The sequence below is a fragment of the Jaculus jaculus genome, chromosome X (genome assembly GCF_020740685.1).
Source record: "Jaculus jaculus isolate mJacJac1 chromosome X, mJacJac1.mat.Y.cur, whole genome shotgun sequence".
In the NCBI taxonomy this organism is placed as follows: domain Eukaryota; kingdom Metazoa; phylum Chordata; class Mammalia; order Rodentia; family Dipodidae; genus Jaculus; species Jaculus jaculus.
In genome coordinates, this window is record NC_059125.1 from 66,124,249 (window position 1) to 66,140,438 (window position 16,190).

Sequence of the window (16,190 nt, forward strand, 5' to 3'; positions counted from 1 at the left end):
CCCTGGAAAAGTTAATATTTGAAAGCATGTGGTCATTCATGGTGATCTTCCTACCTCAGCCTCCCAAAAGCTAGGATTATAGGCATGAGCCACCATGCCTAGCTAGTTTAACTTTTTAGCACACACACACAAAAAAACCATTTGGTGTGACTCTTTGGCCTTAGTCTCTATTAAATTATGCCTTCCTATTTTGACTATTTGGACTACTTATCATGCTTAGATTTAGACTTATCTTATATAAATTAATCCTGAAAGTTTTCTTCCAATAAAGAAACCATGGAAGTATCTCTTGAATAATGGCATATTGGTAAGAACATGGTAACCTAAGTGCTAAAATTAAAGAGAATATAACTTAAAACATCTCTAGTAGAAAGTTTATTTGTTTTGTTTCCCTTTATGTTATTGCATGTGTTGTCTGGGAAGTTACATCCAGCTTTAATATTGCCTTAGATTTTGGGGTTTTTTTATACACATTTGAATTCCAGGTGCAGTAAATTCTAGAAAACAAATAATATAAAAAATGTCAGTGAATACAGTTCCCAGGAATAAGTATTATCCACTTTTTGAAATTGGTCAGATTTGTGTGCTTTAGTATCCTTTAGAATATCTTTTTACACACTACTTTCCAAGCTTTCTGGAATTACAGCTCCCACTCACCTAAAAGATACTATAAGTTTTGAATCAACAGTAGAAAGAATAGTAAGCTGGTTTGGGTATATCTTGACAACCTAAAGGATCTGGATAGGAGTTGTTTGTAAAGACATCCATTCCTCCTCCTCTTCTTCATTTTTCTTTTTTTTTTTAAGTTTTTTGGTTCATTTTTTATTTATTTATTTGAGAGCGACAGACATAGAGAGAAAGACACATAGAGGGAAAGAGAGAGAATGGGCGCGCCAGGGCTTCCAGCCACTGCAAACGAACTCCAGACGCGTGCGCCCCCTTGTGCATCTGGCTAACGTGGGACCTGGGGAACCGAGCCTCGAACCGGGGTCCTTAGGCTTCACAGGCAAGCGCTTAACCGCTAAGCCATCTCTCCAGCCCTTCATTTTTCTTTTGACAGCTGCTCCCACCCCCCATGTTGCTGCCAGAGCTGCCATTTTGAATTTGGACACATTTTCTTTCTAGTTTCTCTGGAAACAAACCACCCCCACCCTAACCTAATTAAGTACATATGGTTCACCAGCGTAAATTGGATATCTTATTTCTTTAGTTATTTTTAATATATTTATTTATTTATTTGAGAGAGAGGCAGATAGAGAGAGAACGAGCATGCCAGGGCTTCCAACCTCTGCAAAGAAACTCCAAGCACATGAGACACTTAGCACATCTGGCTTAATGTGGGTCCCAGAGAATCAAACCTAGGTCCTTTGGCTTTGCCAGCAAGTGCCTTAACCGCTAAGCCATTTCTCCAGTCCTGTTTAGTTATTTTTTTATCTGAAGTACATCATGAGTCAATGGATTGACTTATAGAAATGTCTTCTTTTTAAAACTTTTTTGTTTTTTTCAAGGTAGGGTCTTACTCTAGCCCAGGCTGACTTGGAACTCACTCTGTAGCCCCAGGCTGTCGTCCTACTGACAACAATCTACCTACCTCAGCTTCCTGAGCCCTGGGATTAAAGGCATATGCCACTATGCCCAGTTAGAAATTACTTTTATTTTATTAATATTTTTATTAATTTTTAATATTTTATTAACACATGTTTGGGATTTTCCCCTTTCCCCTCCTCTGTCCATCTCCCTGACTCTACCCTGCTTTCATCCTCCCGCCCTCCACAGCGTATGTCTATGTATTTCAGTCTGGCTGGGAATACAGTATGTAGCCTAGGCTGGCCTCAAGCTCATGGCAGTACTCCTGTTTCACCTCCCAACTGCTAGGATTGCAGGTTTGAGTCACCATGCCTGGCTAAAACATCCATTCTTTTTTTTTTTTTTTGGTTTTTCGAGGTAGGGTCTCACTGTAGCCCAGGCTGACCTGGAATTCACTATGGAGTCTCAGGGGGCCTCGAACTCATGGCAATCCTCCCACCTCTGCCTCCTGAGTGCTGGGATTAAAGGCGTGCGCCACCACGCCCGGCAAACATCCATTCTTTATAGGTGACCATTTTGGTATTGTATATTATAATGACATTGGATATGAATTTAAATGTGCATTATTTGTAATGTACAAATTTTCCTATGTATTGATGAAAGCATAAATGTTTTCTTCACTGTGTATTTGGTAATGAGAAAAATTCTCCAAAGAGTACAAAGAATTCTGAAGGTCTGATTTTATTTATTGTTTTGTTCATTTGTTTTGTTTCTTGGGTTCAAACCCAGGGCCTTGCTCATGCTAAGCATGTGTTTTACCACTGAGCTTAGCCTCAAATCCCTGAAAAGCTGATTTTTAAAGACCACATGTTTATAACATGGATAGAACGAGGTTTATTTATTTTTTTTCTTTAATGGGAGGTTTTTTTCTCCAATATGTATTATTTCATTTGTATAGGTGAGTTGTCATCCCACTTCTAATAACTGGAGGCCTTATATAAAAGAAAAGTAAAATAGAAAAATCTGAATTTCCAGACTTAGCTCATATATAAAGCTATTTAAACATGAATAAATGTACCTAACGTAGAAAAAAATACCCTTTATAAAATCAGGCTTGTGGCATGAATGAGATTCTAAGTAGCTCTTATGCTAACTTGAGGTAAACAAAATCAGCAGTGAATTATGAAAATCTAAAAAGACCTTTTTGACATGCTCTCTTTGTGGCTGAGTATTTTTTGCATCTTGTGTGTTAATTCTTATAGACCAAAGAATATAACATTTTAAGTGCCAAAAAGATTGTTTTCTGTGTTTAACTAAAGGTATGTCATGATAGCACATATCAAATAGATATACATACATGTATGCATGCATGTATACACATACACACAAATTCTAGTGACTGGAAAATAAAAGAACCATGGAACTTTAAAAAGAAGTTAAAGCTTCCAGGCTCAGCTCAAAACAATTACATAGCATTATGGGGAAATTAGTGTGCAGTATTGGGAATGGGAAACCATAAAAATTGACCTTTCCTATTGTGATCCAATATTACAAGTGATTGATAGGATTGTGTTCCTCAAAACTGAAGGAAGCAAATCAATCCTGCTGGGGTTTGCTTAGATTTTCTTGTGGAGGAGTCTCCTGCATCCTGTTACAAAATATTATGACCCTTCCCCCTACCTTTATGATGTGGTTTTCTGTTTCTTTCCAAGAGAGTCAAAAGGAATGAACTATTTCTTTAAAACCTGCTGTCCATCTAGAAAGTAAGGGGCTCATCTAGAAAGTAAGGGGCTTTCAGCTAATGTTCATTACTAGAGATACTCAATTATTTATAAATAAATGAGTATTACAAAGTCTGAATTTACATGGTTAACATTTCTTTTACATTTTGTAAACAGTCAGTTCAGTTCACATTTTCTATGCCTTTATTTCTACTTTATGACTTTTTCTGTTGTTCAAATAAATATAGGTTTCCCTCCACCCCAAAGACAATCCTGGCTTCCTTTTTAAATTCAAAAAGTAGATTGTAGTATTTGTATATGGAAAGAGAATATTTGTTAAAAGTAGAAATTGTTGGTGCAGAAGAAAAATTGTCAAATTTGAAGTGTTTTCCCTTCTAGAAACAGTATGACAATTTTAAATTAAAAGTCAGTTGTCCTTTCCCTCTTTCCTTTTATTTTCTAGTTTTAGTCTTCCCTAACTTTTTTTTTAAACACTATTCTTCCCTAGCAGAGTTTTCTTTTCTTTCTTTTTTTTTTTTTTTTTGGTCGTTATTTTATTTATTTTAGAGCGACAGACAGAGAGAGAAAGAGGCAGAGAGAGAGAGGGAGAGAGAGAGAATGGGCGCGCCAGGGCTTCCAGCCTCTGCAAAGGAACTCCAGACGCGTGCGCCCCCTTGTGTATCTGGCTAACGTGGGACCTGGGGAACCGAGCCTCGAACCGGGGTCCTTAGGCTTCACAGGCAAGCGCTTAACCGCTAAGCCATTTCTCCAGCCCCAGAGTTTTCTTTTCTAAGTCTCTGTTTAAAAAAATATTTTTTTATAGCCGGGCATGGTGGTGTGAAAGACCCAGAAACTAAATTACGCCATGAAGGGATTCAGTAAGGCATTGCCCTGGCTGGGCCTAACTTTCAGGTTTTCTGTTTAGGCAGAAGGCAACCGCCCTGACTGACTTATGGTTAGGGAAGATGCCCACCCAAAGGCCGGAGTCACCCCTTGCCTAGACATGCCCAGGATATGCCTGAGGCCTATCATCTCTGCTCTTTCTGCCCCAGCCAATCACAATGAAGACTACCTCATCTGCCTGGGGTTCCCCTAGATCCTACCTCAGTCCTGCCTGCAGCTTTGCCAGCCAAAATCTTCCTGCCTCTGTCCTGCCCCCGATTTTTCCCGCCAAAATCCCAAGCCAATCAGAAGAGTACAAGTGCATTTACTGTTTAAATCAACCAATCATGTATCTATCCCCTACCTCCTTGTTCAAATTTCTATATAAACCCTACCCAGCAACGTGCTAAATAAAGAAGAATCATTTTTGTCACCCAACAGTGATTTTATTAAAAGCAAACTATTTTTAGCATGCCTTTGAATTGTATAACCTTCAGCAGGATTTTGGGTGTAAGTCTAATTATGCAGGTCATGCTTATGCCATTGAACTGACTTTGTCGTCATCATTTATAGAGTGACACAAGCAGCCACATCCAGGAATGGCAGTCGTAACTAAAAAATATTAAATTTGTGTAAAACCCTTTCAACTTTCACAACCTACAAACAATATAAGCTGTTTTCACACTCTTAATTTGCGCTGAATATTAACAGACTATTTAAACGTAATTACCACACATTGTCTTTTGTTAGTGGAACATTTCCCTGTAAATGGTACCAACTCTTAACTATCATATTGCAAATTTGCCAGGAAGAAAAGGTTTGTGAGTTGCCTTATTTTAAATAGTAATCCAAGAGTGTCTAGGTGTGCTGCTCCACACCTTTAACCCCAGAACTCAGGAGGCAAAGGTAGGAGGATCACTATGAGTTCGAGGCCAACCTGGAACTACAGAGTTCCAGGTCAGTGTGGGCTAGAGTGAGCCCGTACCTTGAAAAATAATAATATAATTCAAGAGTATTACCAAATTGTAATTTTAATTCCATTTCCTCTGGTAGTATTTCGGTTTTTACTCCTGTTTTATGCTTCACTTCTAGTCTTACTCTACTTTTTTTTGAGTTTTTAAAAGATATTTATTTATTTAATCTTTTTTTCTTTTATTTTATTTTTTACATTAAAAAAATTTTATTAGCATTTTCCATGATTATAAAAAAAATCCCATGTTAATTCCCTCCAATTGCCTTAATGAGAATATATGGTAACAAAGCTGCTGGATAAATTTCCTTTGCTGTCATTTTGACTGTTTTCATTTTCTCGTTGGCCATTTCAGAAGACTGTGAATCTCAAGCTAAATTCTGTGAGCATGAAATTGTATCATTTTTACTCTCTAAAGTCTTCTAAGAATATGTGGTACATATTTATGGGAAGGATATATTTAAACATTTATAGTTCCTTAAAGTATTTGTAATAACATTTTCCTTAGAATTAGAGATAGTGAGAGACTGCCCAGAAACTCTTAAAGATAGTACCCTTGTTATAGGTGGCTCCAGAGGAATTTAAGACCAGCATTGGCCGTGTAAATGCATGCTTGAAACAGGCTCTCCCAGTCAATGTGAAATGGCTTCTGTGTGGATGTCTCTGCTGTTGCTGCACACTGGGGTGCAGCCTGTGGCCTGTTATTTGTCTCAACAAAAGAGTGAGTATAACCATTTTACTGTATAACAATAACAAGAACTGACATTTATTGAACACTTACTGTGTGCTAGAACTGTTTGCCTTTACTTTACATGGTTTATTTAATTCCCGTAATAATGCTATCCTTACTTAGAGATTAAAACGTCTTCAAGAAAGAAAGATTAAGTGACTTATTCAACTTTTATTAATACTTTATCACTTTAATATGAGATCCATCATTTTCACATATAAGCAATGTCATTGATGTGCCTGAGTAAATATACATGGACTGCTTTTTCTTTCTATAAAACCTGAAAGTATAACTTAAAGTATTTCTAAGCTATAGATATATGGAAGAGCTGCTTCTGATTAGAAGAAAGGTAGATGGAAGTTTAGCCTACAAAGCTGGATGGAAAATCCTGTTTTGAACATGCTAACATGATATTCTAATACAATATTAACACTACTGTCTTAATCTTGTCATTTTTAAATTTTCATTTTTGTCCCAGGAATTGTTTTCCCCAGTGAAAAAAATATTTTCAAAATGTGATTAAGCCTGGGATGGTGGTGCATGCCTATAATTCCAACACTCAAGAAGCAGAGGTTGGAGGGTCACCATGGGTTTGTAGATACAGGCTGGCCTTGAACTCACAGCAATCCTCCTACCCCTGCCTTCTGAGCACTGGGATTAAAGGTGTGTGCCACCACGCCTGATTGCCTTCTTTTGTGTTGTCAGTACTTCATGTACCACCACGCTAGGCCTAAAGTTTTTTTTTTTCAGTACTTTATCACTGTTTCATTTAAACTTCTAAATAATCAGCTTACTAAATCAGATACAGTATTATAGCATCTTGTAGGAGAATAATTAGTGGTATAGTAATTTCTTTAAGCTAAAAAAATATTCCCAAGAAATATTCAGTCCTCCCTGCATTTTTCTCATCATTCTACTTCAAAAAAAAGATAATAAACTATTGTCATCCCTACAAAATTTGTAAAAGATTTTATTATGGTTATTATTTATTTGAGAGAGAGAGAAAGAGACAAATAGAGAGAGGGGGGCACGCCAGGGCCTCTAGCCACTGCAAGCAGCTTCATCACCTTGTGCATCTGGCTTATATGGGTCTTGGGGAATTAAACCTGGGTCCTTTGGTTTTGCAGGCAAGTGCCTTAACTGCTAAGCCATCTCTCCAGCCCCCTACAACATTTTTTTAACCTAAGGTCTCACATATGCTAGTCAGATGCTCTTCCACCAGACTATATTCTAACCCTTTTTTCTTCTTTATTATTTTGAGACAGGGTCCTATTAAGTTACCCAGGCTGGTCTTGAACTCACCCGGTAGCCCAGGCAGACCTTATACTTATGGTCCTTCAGCCTCAGCTTCCGGGATAGCTGGGATCACTGGTGTGTACCACTAGGCCCAGTTCTCCTGTGACTTTTTGAATGGCAAAAAGTTAAACACTTTACTGATTCCCTTGATGACTAATAGTAGGTCAGAGCTTTACTTTAAATATAACTCAATTTGTTTGTCAAAGCAAGTATTCTCAATTGGCCTTTGATAAGTTTTTTTAAAAAGAGACTGAGAATACAAATTTCTTATAATTTTTGTATCATTTAAAGGTCACAATTAATAGCTCCTGCCCCATTATTTTAAGTCTCAGTGTGAATTAATCATAATTTGGATTTGCTGTCATATAAATACAACCAATCTTAATTATTTAGAAACAGATTTTTTCGTTTTAAAATTGTACAGAATTCTTTTCCTCTGGTGACCTATTTATGCTTTGTCTATTTCTCAATACTTGCACCAGAGGGCCTGAAATAGAAACTTTTTTCAATATTTATTTTGCTCAAGGTAGGGTCTTTCTGTAGCCCAGGCTGACCTGGAGTTCACTCTGTCGTCTCAGGGTAGCCTTGAACTCATGGCAACCCCCATACCTCTGCCTCCCAAGAGCTGGGATTAAAGGTGGATGCTACCATACCCAGCCCTTTTTTCTTTTTCTTTTGGTAATTATGTTGATATGAATGTTTCTAGTAGACTATTCAATAAAAATGAGATAATGCTGATTATACAAACTCTTTCTGACACTACTTTGGTTAATTTAAAGTACTTACTGGGGTGGGGGCTGGAGAGTTGGCTTCATGAGTAAGGTACTTGCCTGTGAACCTTAAGGACCAAGGTTCAATTCCCCAGTACCCATGTAAGCCAGATGCACTAGATGGCACATGTGTCTGGAGTTTGTTTCCAGTGGCTGGAGGCCCTGGCACGCCCATCCTCTCTATATGTGTCTTTCTCTATATGTCTCTCAAATAAGTAAATATAAATAAGTAAATAAGAAAAATTAAAGTAAAAGTACATTCTAGGGGCTGGAGAGATGGCTTAGCAGTTACGGCACTTGCCTGTGAAGCCTAAGGACCCAGGTTCAACTCCTCAGAACTCACGTAAGCCAGTTGCAGAAAATGATGCATGTGCACAGGTAGGGCAAGCACACAAGGTGGAAGGCACATCTGGAGTTCATTTGCAGTGGCTAAGTCCCTGGTACACCAATTCTCTCTCTTCCTCTCTCTCATGTTCTCTCTTTCTCGCTCTCTCTCATAAATAAAAAAAGGTAAAAAAAAAAATTTAAGTACATATGAATGGAGCTGGAGAAATGGCTCAGCAGTTAATGTTCTTGCCTACAAAACCTAACAACCCCTAACTATGTAAAGCCAAATGTACAAAGTGACATATGCATCTGGAGTTTATTTGCAGCAGCTAGAGGCCCTGGCATGCCCATTCTCTCTCTGTCTGTCTCTCCCCTCTCTGCTTGCAAATAAATAATTTTTTAAAGTACATGCTGAAGTTAAAGTATCAGTGTATTAATTTAATCTTTAAATTAAATTAATATTTAAATTTAAAAATGATAATTTAGGCTGGGCATGGTGGTGCACACCTTTAATCCCAGCACTTGGAAGGCAGAGGTAGGAGGATTGCCATGAGTTCTAGGCCATCCTGACACTATATAGTGAATTCCAGGTCAGCCTGGGCTACAGTGAGACCCTACGTCGATATATATATATATATGAAAAGAAAGAGGGGAGGGGAGCAAGAAAGAAAGAAAGAAAGAAAGAAAGAAAGAAAGAAAGAAAGAAAGAAAGAAAGAAAGAAAGAAAGAAAGAAAGAAAGAAAGAAAGAAAGAAAGAAAGAAAGAAAGAAAGAAAGAAAGGGAAAAGAAAATAGAAGAAGAAGAAAAAGTTAGAATACTGGGGCTTGAGGTATCTCAGTGGGATAGCATTTGCCTAGCATGTGTGAGGCCCTGAGTTCTAACCCCAGTATCACATGTAAATCAATTAATAATTAAATTTAAAAAATTGATATCCATCATAAAATCTGAAGATCTAGTAGTACTAGACCCATATGCCAATGCATCAGAAATTGACCCTTGTTGAGTGGTGGCTGTCCTCTTTAGATAGGACACTTTCTTTTTTACTACAAAACCATTCAGCATTTACATTACCTGTCTTTCTCTATAAGCAATATAGTTCACATCCCTTGATTTGGTACATGTCAGTACTATACTAGATGATGCGCTAGTAATCTTGTGCAAGATATTCACTGTCCTTTCTGGAACCTCAATTTCCTCAACTATAATCATAAGATACTGCTTAGTTTTAAGGTGGTTGTGGGAAGATGAAATTTAAGGCAACTCACTGCATCTGTTTAAGAGGAGAAATAAACAAAACACTTTTTTAAATTTTAGGCTTTCATTATAGCTTCTTAATTTGTAAACTAAGGTGTATAGACTATAATAGTTTAACTGGGAAGCAGAAATCTCTTACTTTACAAGATGGAAACTAAGATCCAGGGAGGTAGAATGACTTTCTTGGGGGCCCATAGAAATGACACAACCATAAAAATAATTCTCTAACAGTGTATTCTTTTGACATCATGTTTCTTATGTCAAGTTTCCTATTCCTGAGACAGGATGTATTTTGATATGATAAATAGTGGACCAGCTCGTTTAAATTATCTAGTAGTGATTGGAAGATTTTTTCTTCAACAACCAGTTGGTAAATATCATAGGCTTTGTGGTCCCAAGATCTCTGTGGCATCTATTTAACTCTGCCATTGTAGCTTGTACACAGCCATAAATACACATTGCTGTATCCTCATAAACATTATTTATAAAAGTAGATACCAAGGCCAGATTTGGCCTATGAGTTATGGCTTGCCATCTGGTTTTAGCTATCTTTAATTGAGAATCTAGACCCATGGAAGTTATGTCTGTTTATCTACAAAATAAATAGAAACTATATGATTATTCTGTGTCACAAAGTTGCCATGCAAATTAAAATATTTCTCTCAGCCGGGTATGGTGGCGCATGCCTTTAATCCCAGCACTTGGGAGGCAGAGGTAGAAGGATTACTGTGAGTTCAAGGCCACCCTGAAATTACATAGTGAATTCCAGGTCAGCCTGAGCTAGAGTGAGACCCTACCTTGAAAAAAAACAAAAAAAAATTAAAATATTTATCTCCCCCATAAAAATCATTTCTATGTAAATAATCTGCCTATTTAAATAATCTGACTATTTAAAACATGATTTATAACTCCCATAATTATAGATAATAAACCATTATAATTCTCTTCCTTCCTCCACCTTCCCCTTCACAACTCCACTCTCCATCACATCCCTCATCCTCTCAATTAGTCTCTTTTATTTTGATGTCATAAGCTTTTCCTCCTATTATGAGGGTCTTGTGTAGGTAGTACCTGACACTACAAGGTCAAGTGGTGTCCAGGCCATTTTGTGTCTGGAAGAGTATATTGTAAGGAGTCCTACCCTTCCTTTGGCTCTTACATTCCTTCTCCCACCTCTTTCACAATGGACCCTGAGCTTTGGAAGGTGTGATAGAGATGTTTTAGTACTGAGCACTCCTCTGTCACTTCTTCTCAGCACTATGGTGCCTTTTGAGCCATCCCAGAGGTCACTGCCATCTGAAGAGAAAAGCTTCTCTAACCAAAGAAAAGTGCTTACAGGGTAGTTTTGTGAGCACAGTATATGCATTTAGCCAGACACTCCTAGAGCTCATGACCTTCCCTGTCATAGGCTTTTGATTAGGCTTTCAGTACCAAGTATGTATTCCCTCCCATGGAGTGGGCCTCCAGTCTGTGGATTATTTTTTAACAAATATAATTCATGGCCATATTCTCTAGTGAATTAGGTGACACTGAAAAGAAATACAGATCTGGATACTTAGAGCATCCCATTTAACTCTTGGCTCTCGTGGGAACTACATAGTAACATGATATACGAAATAATGGTTTTCATTTACCTGCTCTTACAACTTACCACTGAAACAACTGTGAAGCCATTTCAGTTTTAGGCTTAGTCATGCTTTATATTCTAATTACAATTTTAAATTATATCTTCATTTTAATTAAAATTAATGTGATTTTATTATAATAATTTTAATATTTCTGCTTTTATTTTGGTACTTGATAAATTGAGAGTGATATTCAGAAGTAAGGAACTGTTCTCACAATATGAATATGGGGTTATTTTAGGAGGTAGAGATTCTACTTCACTATCTTCTTTTTTAAAAAATTTGTTTTATTTTTATTTATTTGAGAGAGAGAAAGAGGCAGGTAGAGAGAACCAGAGAATGGGTGTGCCTGGGCCACTAGCCACTCCAAACGAACTCCAGATGCATGCACCACCTTGTGCATCTGGCTTTACATGGGCATTGGAGAATTGAACCTGGGTCCCTAGGCTTCACAAGCAAGTGTCTTGACCGCTAAGCCATTTCTCCAGCCCTGTCTCCTTTTTTCAAATAGATATTTTATTTATTTATTTATGAGAGAGAGAATGGGTGCACCAGGACCTCCAGCTGCTGGAGAAAAAAAAAAAACTCCAGACGCATGCACCACCATGTATATCTGGCGTACATGGCTGCTGTGGAATCAAACCTCAGTCCTTAGGCTTCACAGGCAAGCACCTTAACCACTAAGCTATCTCTCTAGCCACACTGTCTTCTTTGATTCGTGTTTTTGTATTTAAGTATAAAAAAGGATGCTAGAACAAAAGCCCCATATCCATGTTATGCTGTGTGGGAAAGAAAATCAGGCTTTGCAGCAAGAGACAGATAATTCCAAGAGTTAAATAAACTGCTTGCAACCTATTTAAAAAAATTATGTATGCCTTTCACAGAACACAGTCTAGGCAAAGACAGCATGCATAAAGCTCTTGCACAGGGTATTATGACTTGGCCATAGCCTGCCTTTTCCTTACTATCTTTTATTGTAAATTTTAAATTATTTAGTTATATGCAAACAGAGAGAGAAAGAGAGAGGGAGGAGAGAGAGAGAAAGTAAACATATGGGCATGCCAGGGCCTCTAGCTGCTGCAAATGAATTCTAGATGCATGCGTCACTTTGTGCATCTGACTTTGCATGGGTACTAGGGAATTGAACCCAGCTTGTTAGGCTTTGCAGGCAAGTGTCTTAACCCATGAGACATCTCTCCAGCCTTTCCTTACTATCTTTAAATTTGTTGTTGTTTTGAGGTAAGGTCTTACTGTAGCCCAGGCTAACCTGGAACTCACTCTAGTCCCAAACTGGCCTTGAATTCATAGTGATCTTCCTACCTCTATCTCCTGAGTGCTAAGATTAAGAATGAACGCCACCACATCCATATTAAAACGTTTTTCTTCTGAGATAGGGTCTCATGTATCCCAGGGTGGCCTCCAACTCAAGTAGTCAAGGATAACCTTGAACTGCTGATCCTCCTGCCTTCATCTGCCAAGTGCTGGAATTAGAAGGGTTACCTGGTTTATGCTGGGCTGGGGATAGAACTCAGTGCTTTATGTATGTTAGCCAAGCACTCTACCCACTGAGCTACATCCACAGTCAACTATCTTTGGCCTTCTCAATTTTCTACTAAGTTTGAGGCATTTATTTGGCAATAGCCATATATAAGAAAACAATGTTGTTTATAACGTATAAGTACTAAGCCAAGCATTGTGACACATGCCTTTACTCCTAGCACTTGGGAGGCAGAGGTAGGAGGATTGCTTTGAGTTTGATGCCATCTTGAGACTACATAGTGAATTCCAGGTCAGACTAGGCTAGAGCAAGACCCTACCTTGAAAAAACAACAAAAAATAATAATAACATATAAATACTAATGGCTGTTGCACTTACTTCCTTTTTCTGTCAATTTTACTCACTGACAACTGTACTGCATGTCAAATATCATCCACTTTACTATTTGATATTGAGCTAACTTAAATACTTTCTTAGCCAATTTTAGAGTCACCCATCTGTTTTTTAAAACATTTTATTGAGAAATAATTTACATGAAATTTGTTCATATTAAGAGCTGATTATTGAATTTTAGTATATTTACAAATAGTGGTTGTGTGACCATCACTACAGTCTACTACAGAATATTTACATCATCTTAAAAAGGAAATCTTGGAGCTGGGCTTGGTGGCATATGCCTTTAATCCCAGCACTTGGGAGGCACAGGTAGGAGGATTGCTGTGACTTTGAGGCCAGCCTAAGACTACAGTTAATTCCAGATCAGTCTGGGCTAAAGCAAGACCCTACCTGGAGAAAAAAATAAAAGGAAATCTTGTAACCATTTATGGACTATTCTGATGAGAGTTTGAGAATTCTAAGTGCAGACAATATTGAACTTCGAGGCTTGGCTTATGAGCTTTTTCAGGGGAAGGAAAGACTACAGAGGACTTTGTTGGAACTGGGCTACTGGCATAAGGGCTGGCTGCATCCTGCTGCCCAGGCCCAGAGAGTTTGATCAAGGTTACATTTGTTATAGACTGATATGCTTGGCTAGAGATATTGAACTGAGAGATTTAAGATTTTTAAGCTGGAAAACTTTAAGCAAGTTAAATTTACTGGCACAGAGACTGGTTTTAGGTTACTGAACCTGTTATTGTCAAACACATTAGCAATCTTAAGGAAGATGGTCCAACTGCTTTACATTAAAACAATGGAAAGGATGCCTGAGGAAGGACTCATAGAAATTGCAAATTCTTTTGGAAAGAGTTGACTGGAGAAGGAACCTGCTTTTCAAGGTTGTGATTTATTTTGTCTGTGAATTAAGAATATGGTTGTGTCCTGCACACCTGGTAGTGGTTTCAGAAGCATAAAAAAATGTGTGGAGTGGTCGTGAATTGCACGTAGTTCCATAAACTACTGCTGAGATGTAGCATGTGGCAGGGCCTGATGCCCTGATAGGCTGAAAGAGCCTTTGGAAGATGGACTGTGGTTTGCATGAGGACCTGAAGATGTTTTGGATATACCAGGGCAATGCAAGGGCTACAATAGAGTGCACTGTTGGCCTAAGATGGAAGTGTTCCCTGGCTACTCTGCCCAGCTGGAGGGGTGGAATTGGAAAATCTGGAGACTGTCAGTCTCTGGTTATGTTGAACTTGAACTGCGAAGTTTGATGTTTGTTTGATGGTGGTTGAGTTTGCATTGTTCTAGTCTCTCCTTGCTATGCCTTATACCAGTTGAAAATGTTTACTCTGTGCCTTTTTATATGTTAGAAGTGTTTAACTTCTTTGATTTTGCAGGTCTTAATATCTTAAATGGGCCAGGACTGTGGGGACCTTTGAAATTGAACTGAGTACAATTTACAATGTGTGATGGTTATAAATCTACTGGGGGCTAGGGGTGGAATGTGATGGTTTGAATAGATACCCCCCAATATATTCAATTTTTTATTTGTTTGTAGTTTGCATCTGCAGCCACGTGGCTGGAGGCAGTGTCACTAGGTAGATCTTAAGGTGTGGTGGTTGGTTTCACATTTCAATCTAAAGATATGCAAAGTGTGCCTAGCTGGAGCTCCTGAAGTGTGCTGTACTGTGTGGCTTTACAATTGTGTTTCTCTCTGTCTGCTTGGTCCTGTAAAAGCAGGCCAACTTCTGCCATTATGGAACTTCCCCTGGAGCTGTAAGCTTCAATAAGTATTCCTTCCTCCATAACGGTGCCTGGTCTGGAAGTTCATCTCAGCGAACCTGAAGTTGTCTGCTACACCATCAAACTGATATAATGATTTAAGCTTTTGGTTTCCTTGTGAATTCTTTGGTCCACTGTATTTGTGGATGTGGTGGTTAATGTCTACCTTTGTGAATATCCCAGTTTTCTTTTCCTATGACTTGTAGTTTTACTACCTAATTACTGAAGAAGATACTTTGTATGAACTTAATATTTTAAATTTTGTTTTTGGCACTTTCATACATGTATATAATGTATTTTTATCCTCTTCCCCCTGCTACTGTCTCTCATCTTCCTCCCACTAAAACCCTTCTTCCCAATTAACTCCCCATCCTACTTTATGACTTCTTTCCACTGAGTTAAATTAGGGTTGCTTACATTACTATGAGTGGGAGGTTATTTACTGTATTATGGGTAATTACCAGTAGCTACACTACTGAAGAACATAAGCCCCCCACCCCCACCAACAATTAGCTGCCATTAGCTACCCTGGGAGGTGTGAGGTCTTATGAGCCTTTCCCTCATCCATGATAAAATATTGCAGGCTCAGTCTTATATAGGAAACCACAGCTGCTATGAGTTCATGACTGTAACAGCCATACTTCAGAAGGCATCATTCCACAGCTCTGCTTCCCATCCTCCTGCTTTTACAGACTTTCCATTCCCTCTTCCACAAGGTTCCCTGAGCCCTGGAGGGGGTGGTTTAGATGTCCTGCTTAGAGCTGCTAACAAAGTCGTCACTTATTCTTGGCAGTTTTGCCAGCTATGAATCTCTCCATCCACCTCTGTTCACTGCAGAAAGAAGCTTCTTTCTGATTGAGGCTGCAAGCAGCACTAACCTTTAGGAACAACATAAATACTAAGAAAACAGTAGAGCATCCTGTCCATTTAGCATAGCCACAGTACTAGGTTTCCCCTTAAGGTCTATATCCCTAGCTGCAGGGTTTTGGCCAGGTTTACAATACCAGGCATGAATTCCCTACTGAGGAGTGGGCCACAAATCCATTGAGAAAGAGGTTGGTTAATCCTATGCCATTCTTGCACCAGTGGGCACATCTTGCCTGGCAGGTCAGTTGTGTAATACACAGGGTCTACAGTTGGGTAGAGCTGTTGATGACTTTTCTGACTCTGCAGCTTGCATAGCACCTTTCAACATGAAGAAAACTAACCAATAGGGAGGAAGCTTCCAGCTCAGTTCCAGCTTGATTTCTCTATGTCCTGCAAATAAAGCATATAGTGTCTTCAGCAATAGGGACTTCTCTCTAGTTGTTGTTGTCGTTGTTGAGGTAGGATCTTACTCTAGCCCAGGCTGACCTAGCACTCACTCTGTGGTCCCTGGCTGGCTTTGAACTCTGCCTAAGTGCTTGGATTGAAGGTGTGCATTACCATGT

General features: G+C 38.6%; 1 protein-coding gene across 3 annotated transcripts in view; it reads left to right on the forward strand.

The window, feature by feature from the left end:
- Chic1 (cysteine rich hydrophobic domain 1) overlaps positions 1-16,190 on the forward strand; it is a 62,484-nt gene that overhangs the window by 16,472 nt on the left and 29,822 nt on the right. For all 3 annotated transcript variants that reach the window (XM_045140698.1, XM_045140699.1, XM_004660926.2), the window contains exon 3: positions 5,666-5,821. In XM_045140698.1, the coding sequence (XP_044996633.1) occupies positions 5,666-5,821 (156 nt within the window). The remainder of the gene's footprint in view (positions 1-5,665; positions 5,822-16,190) is intronic.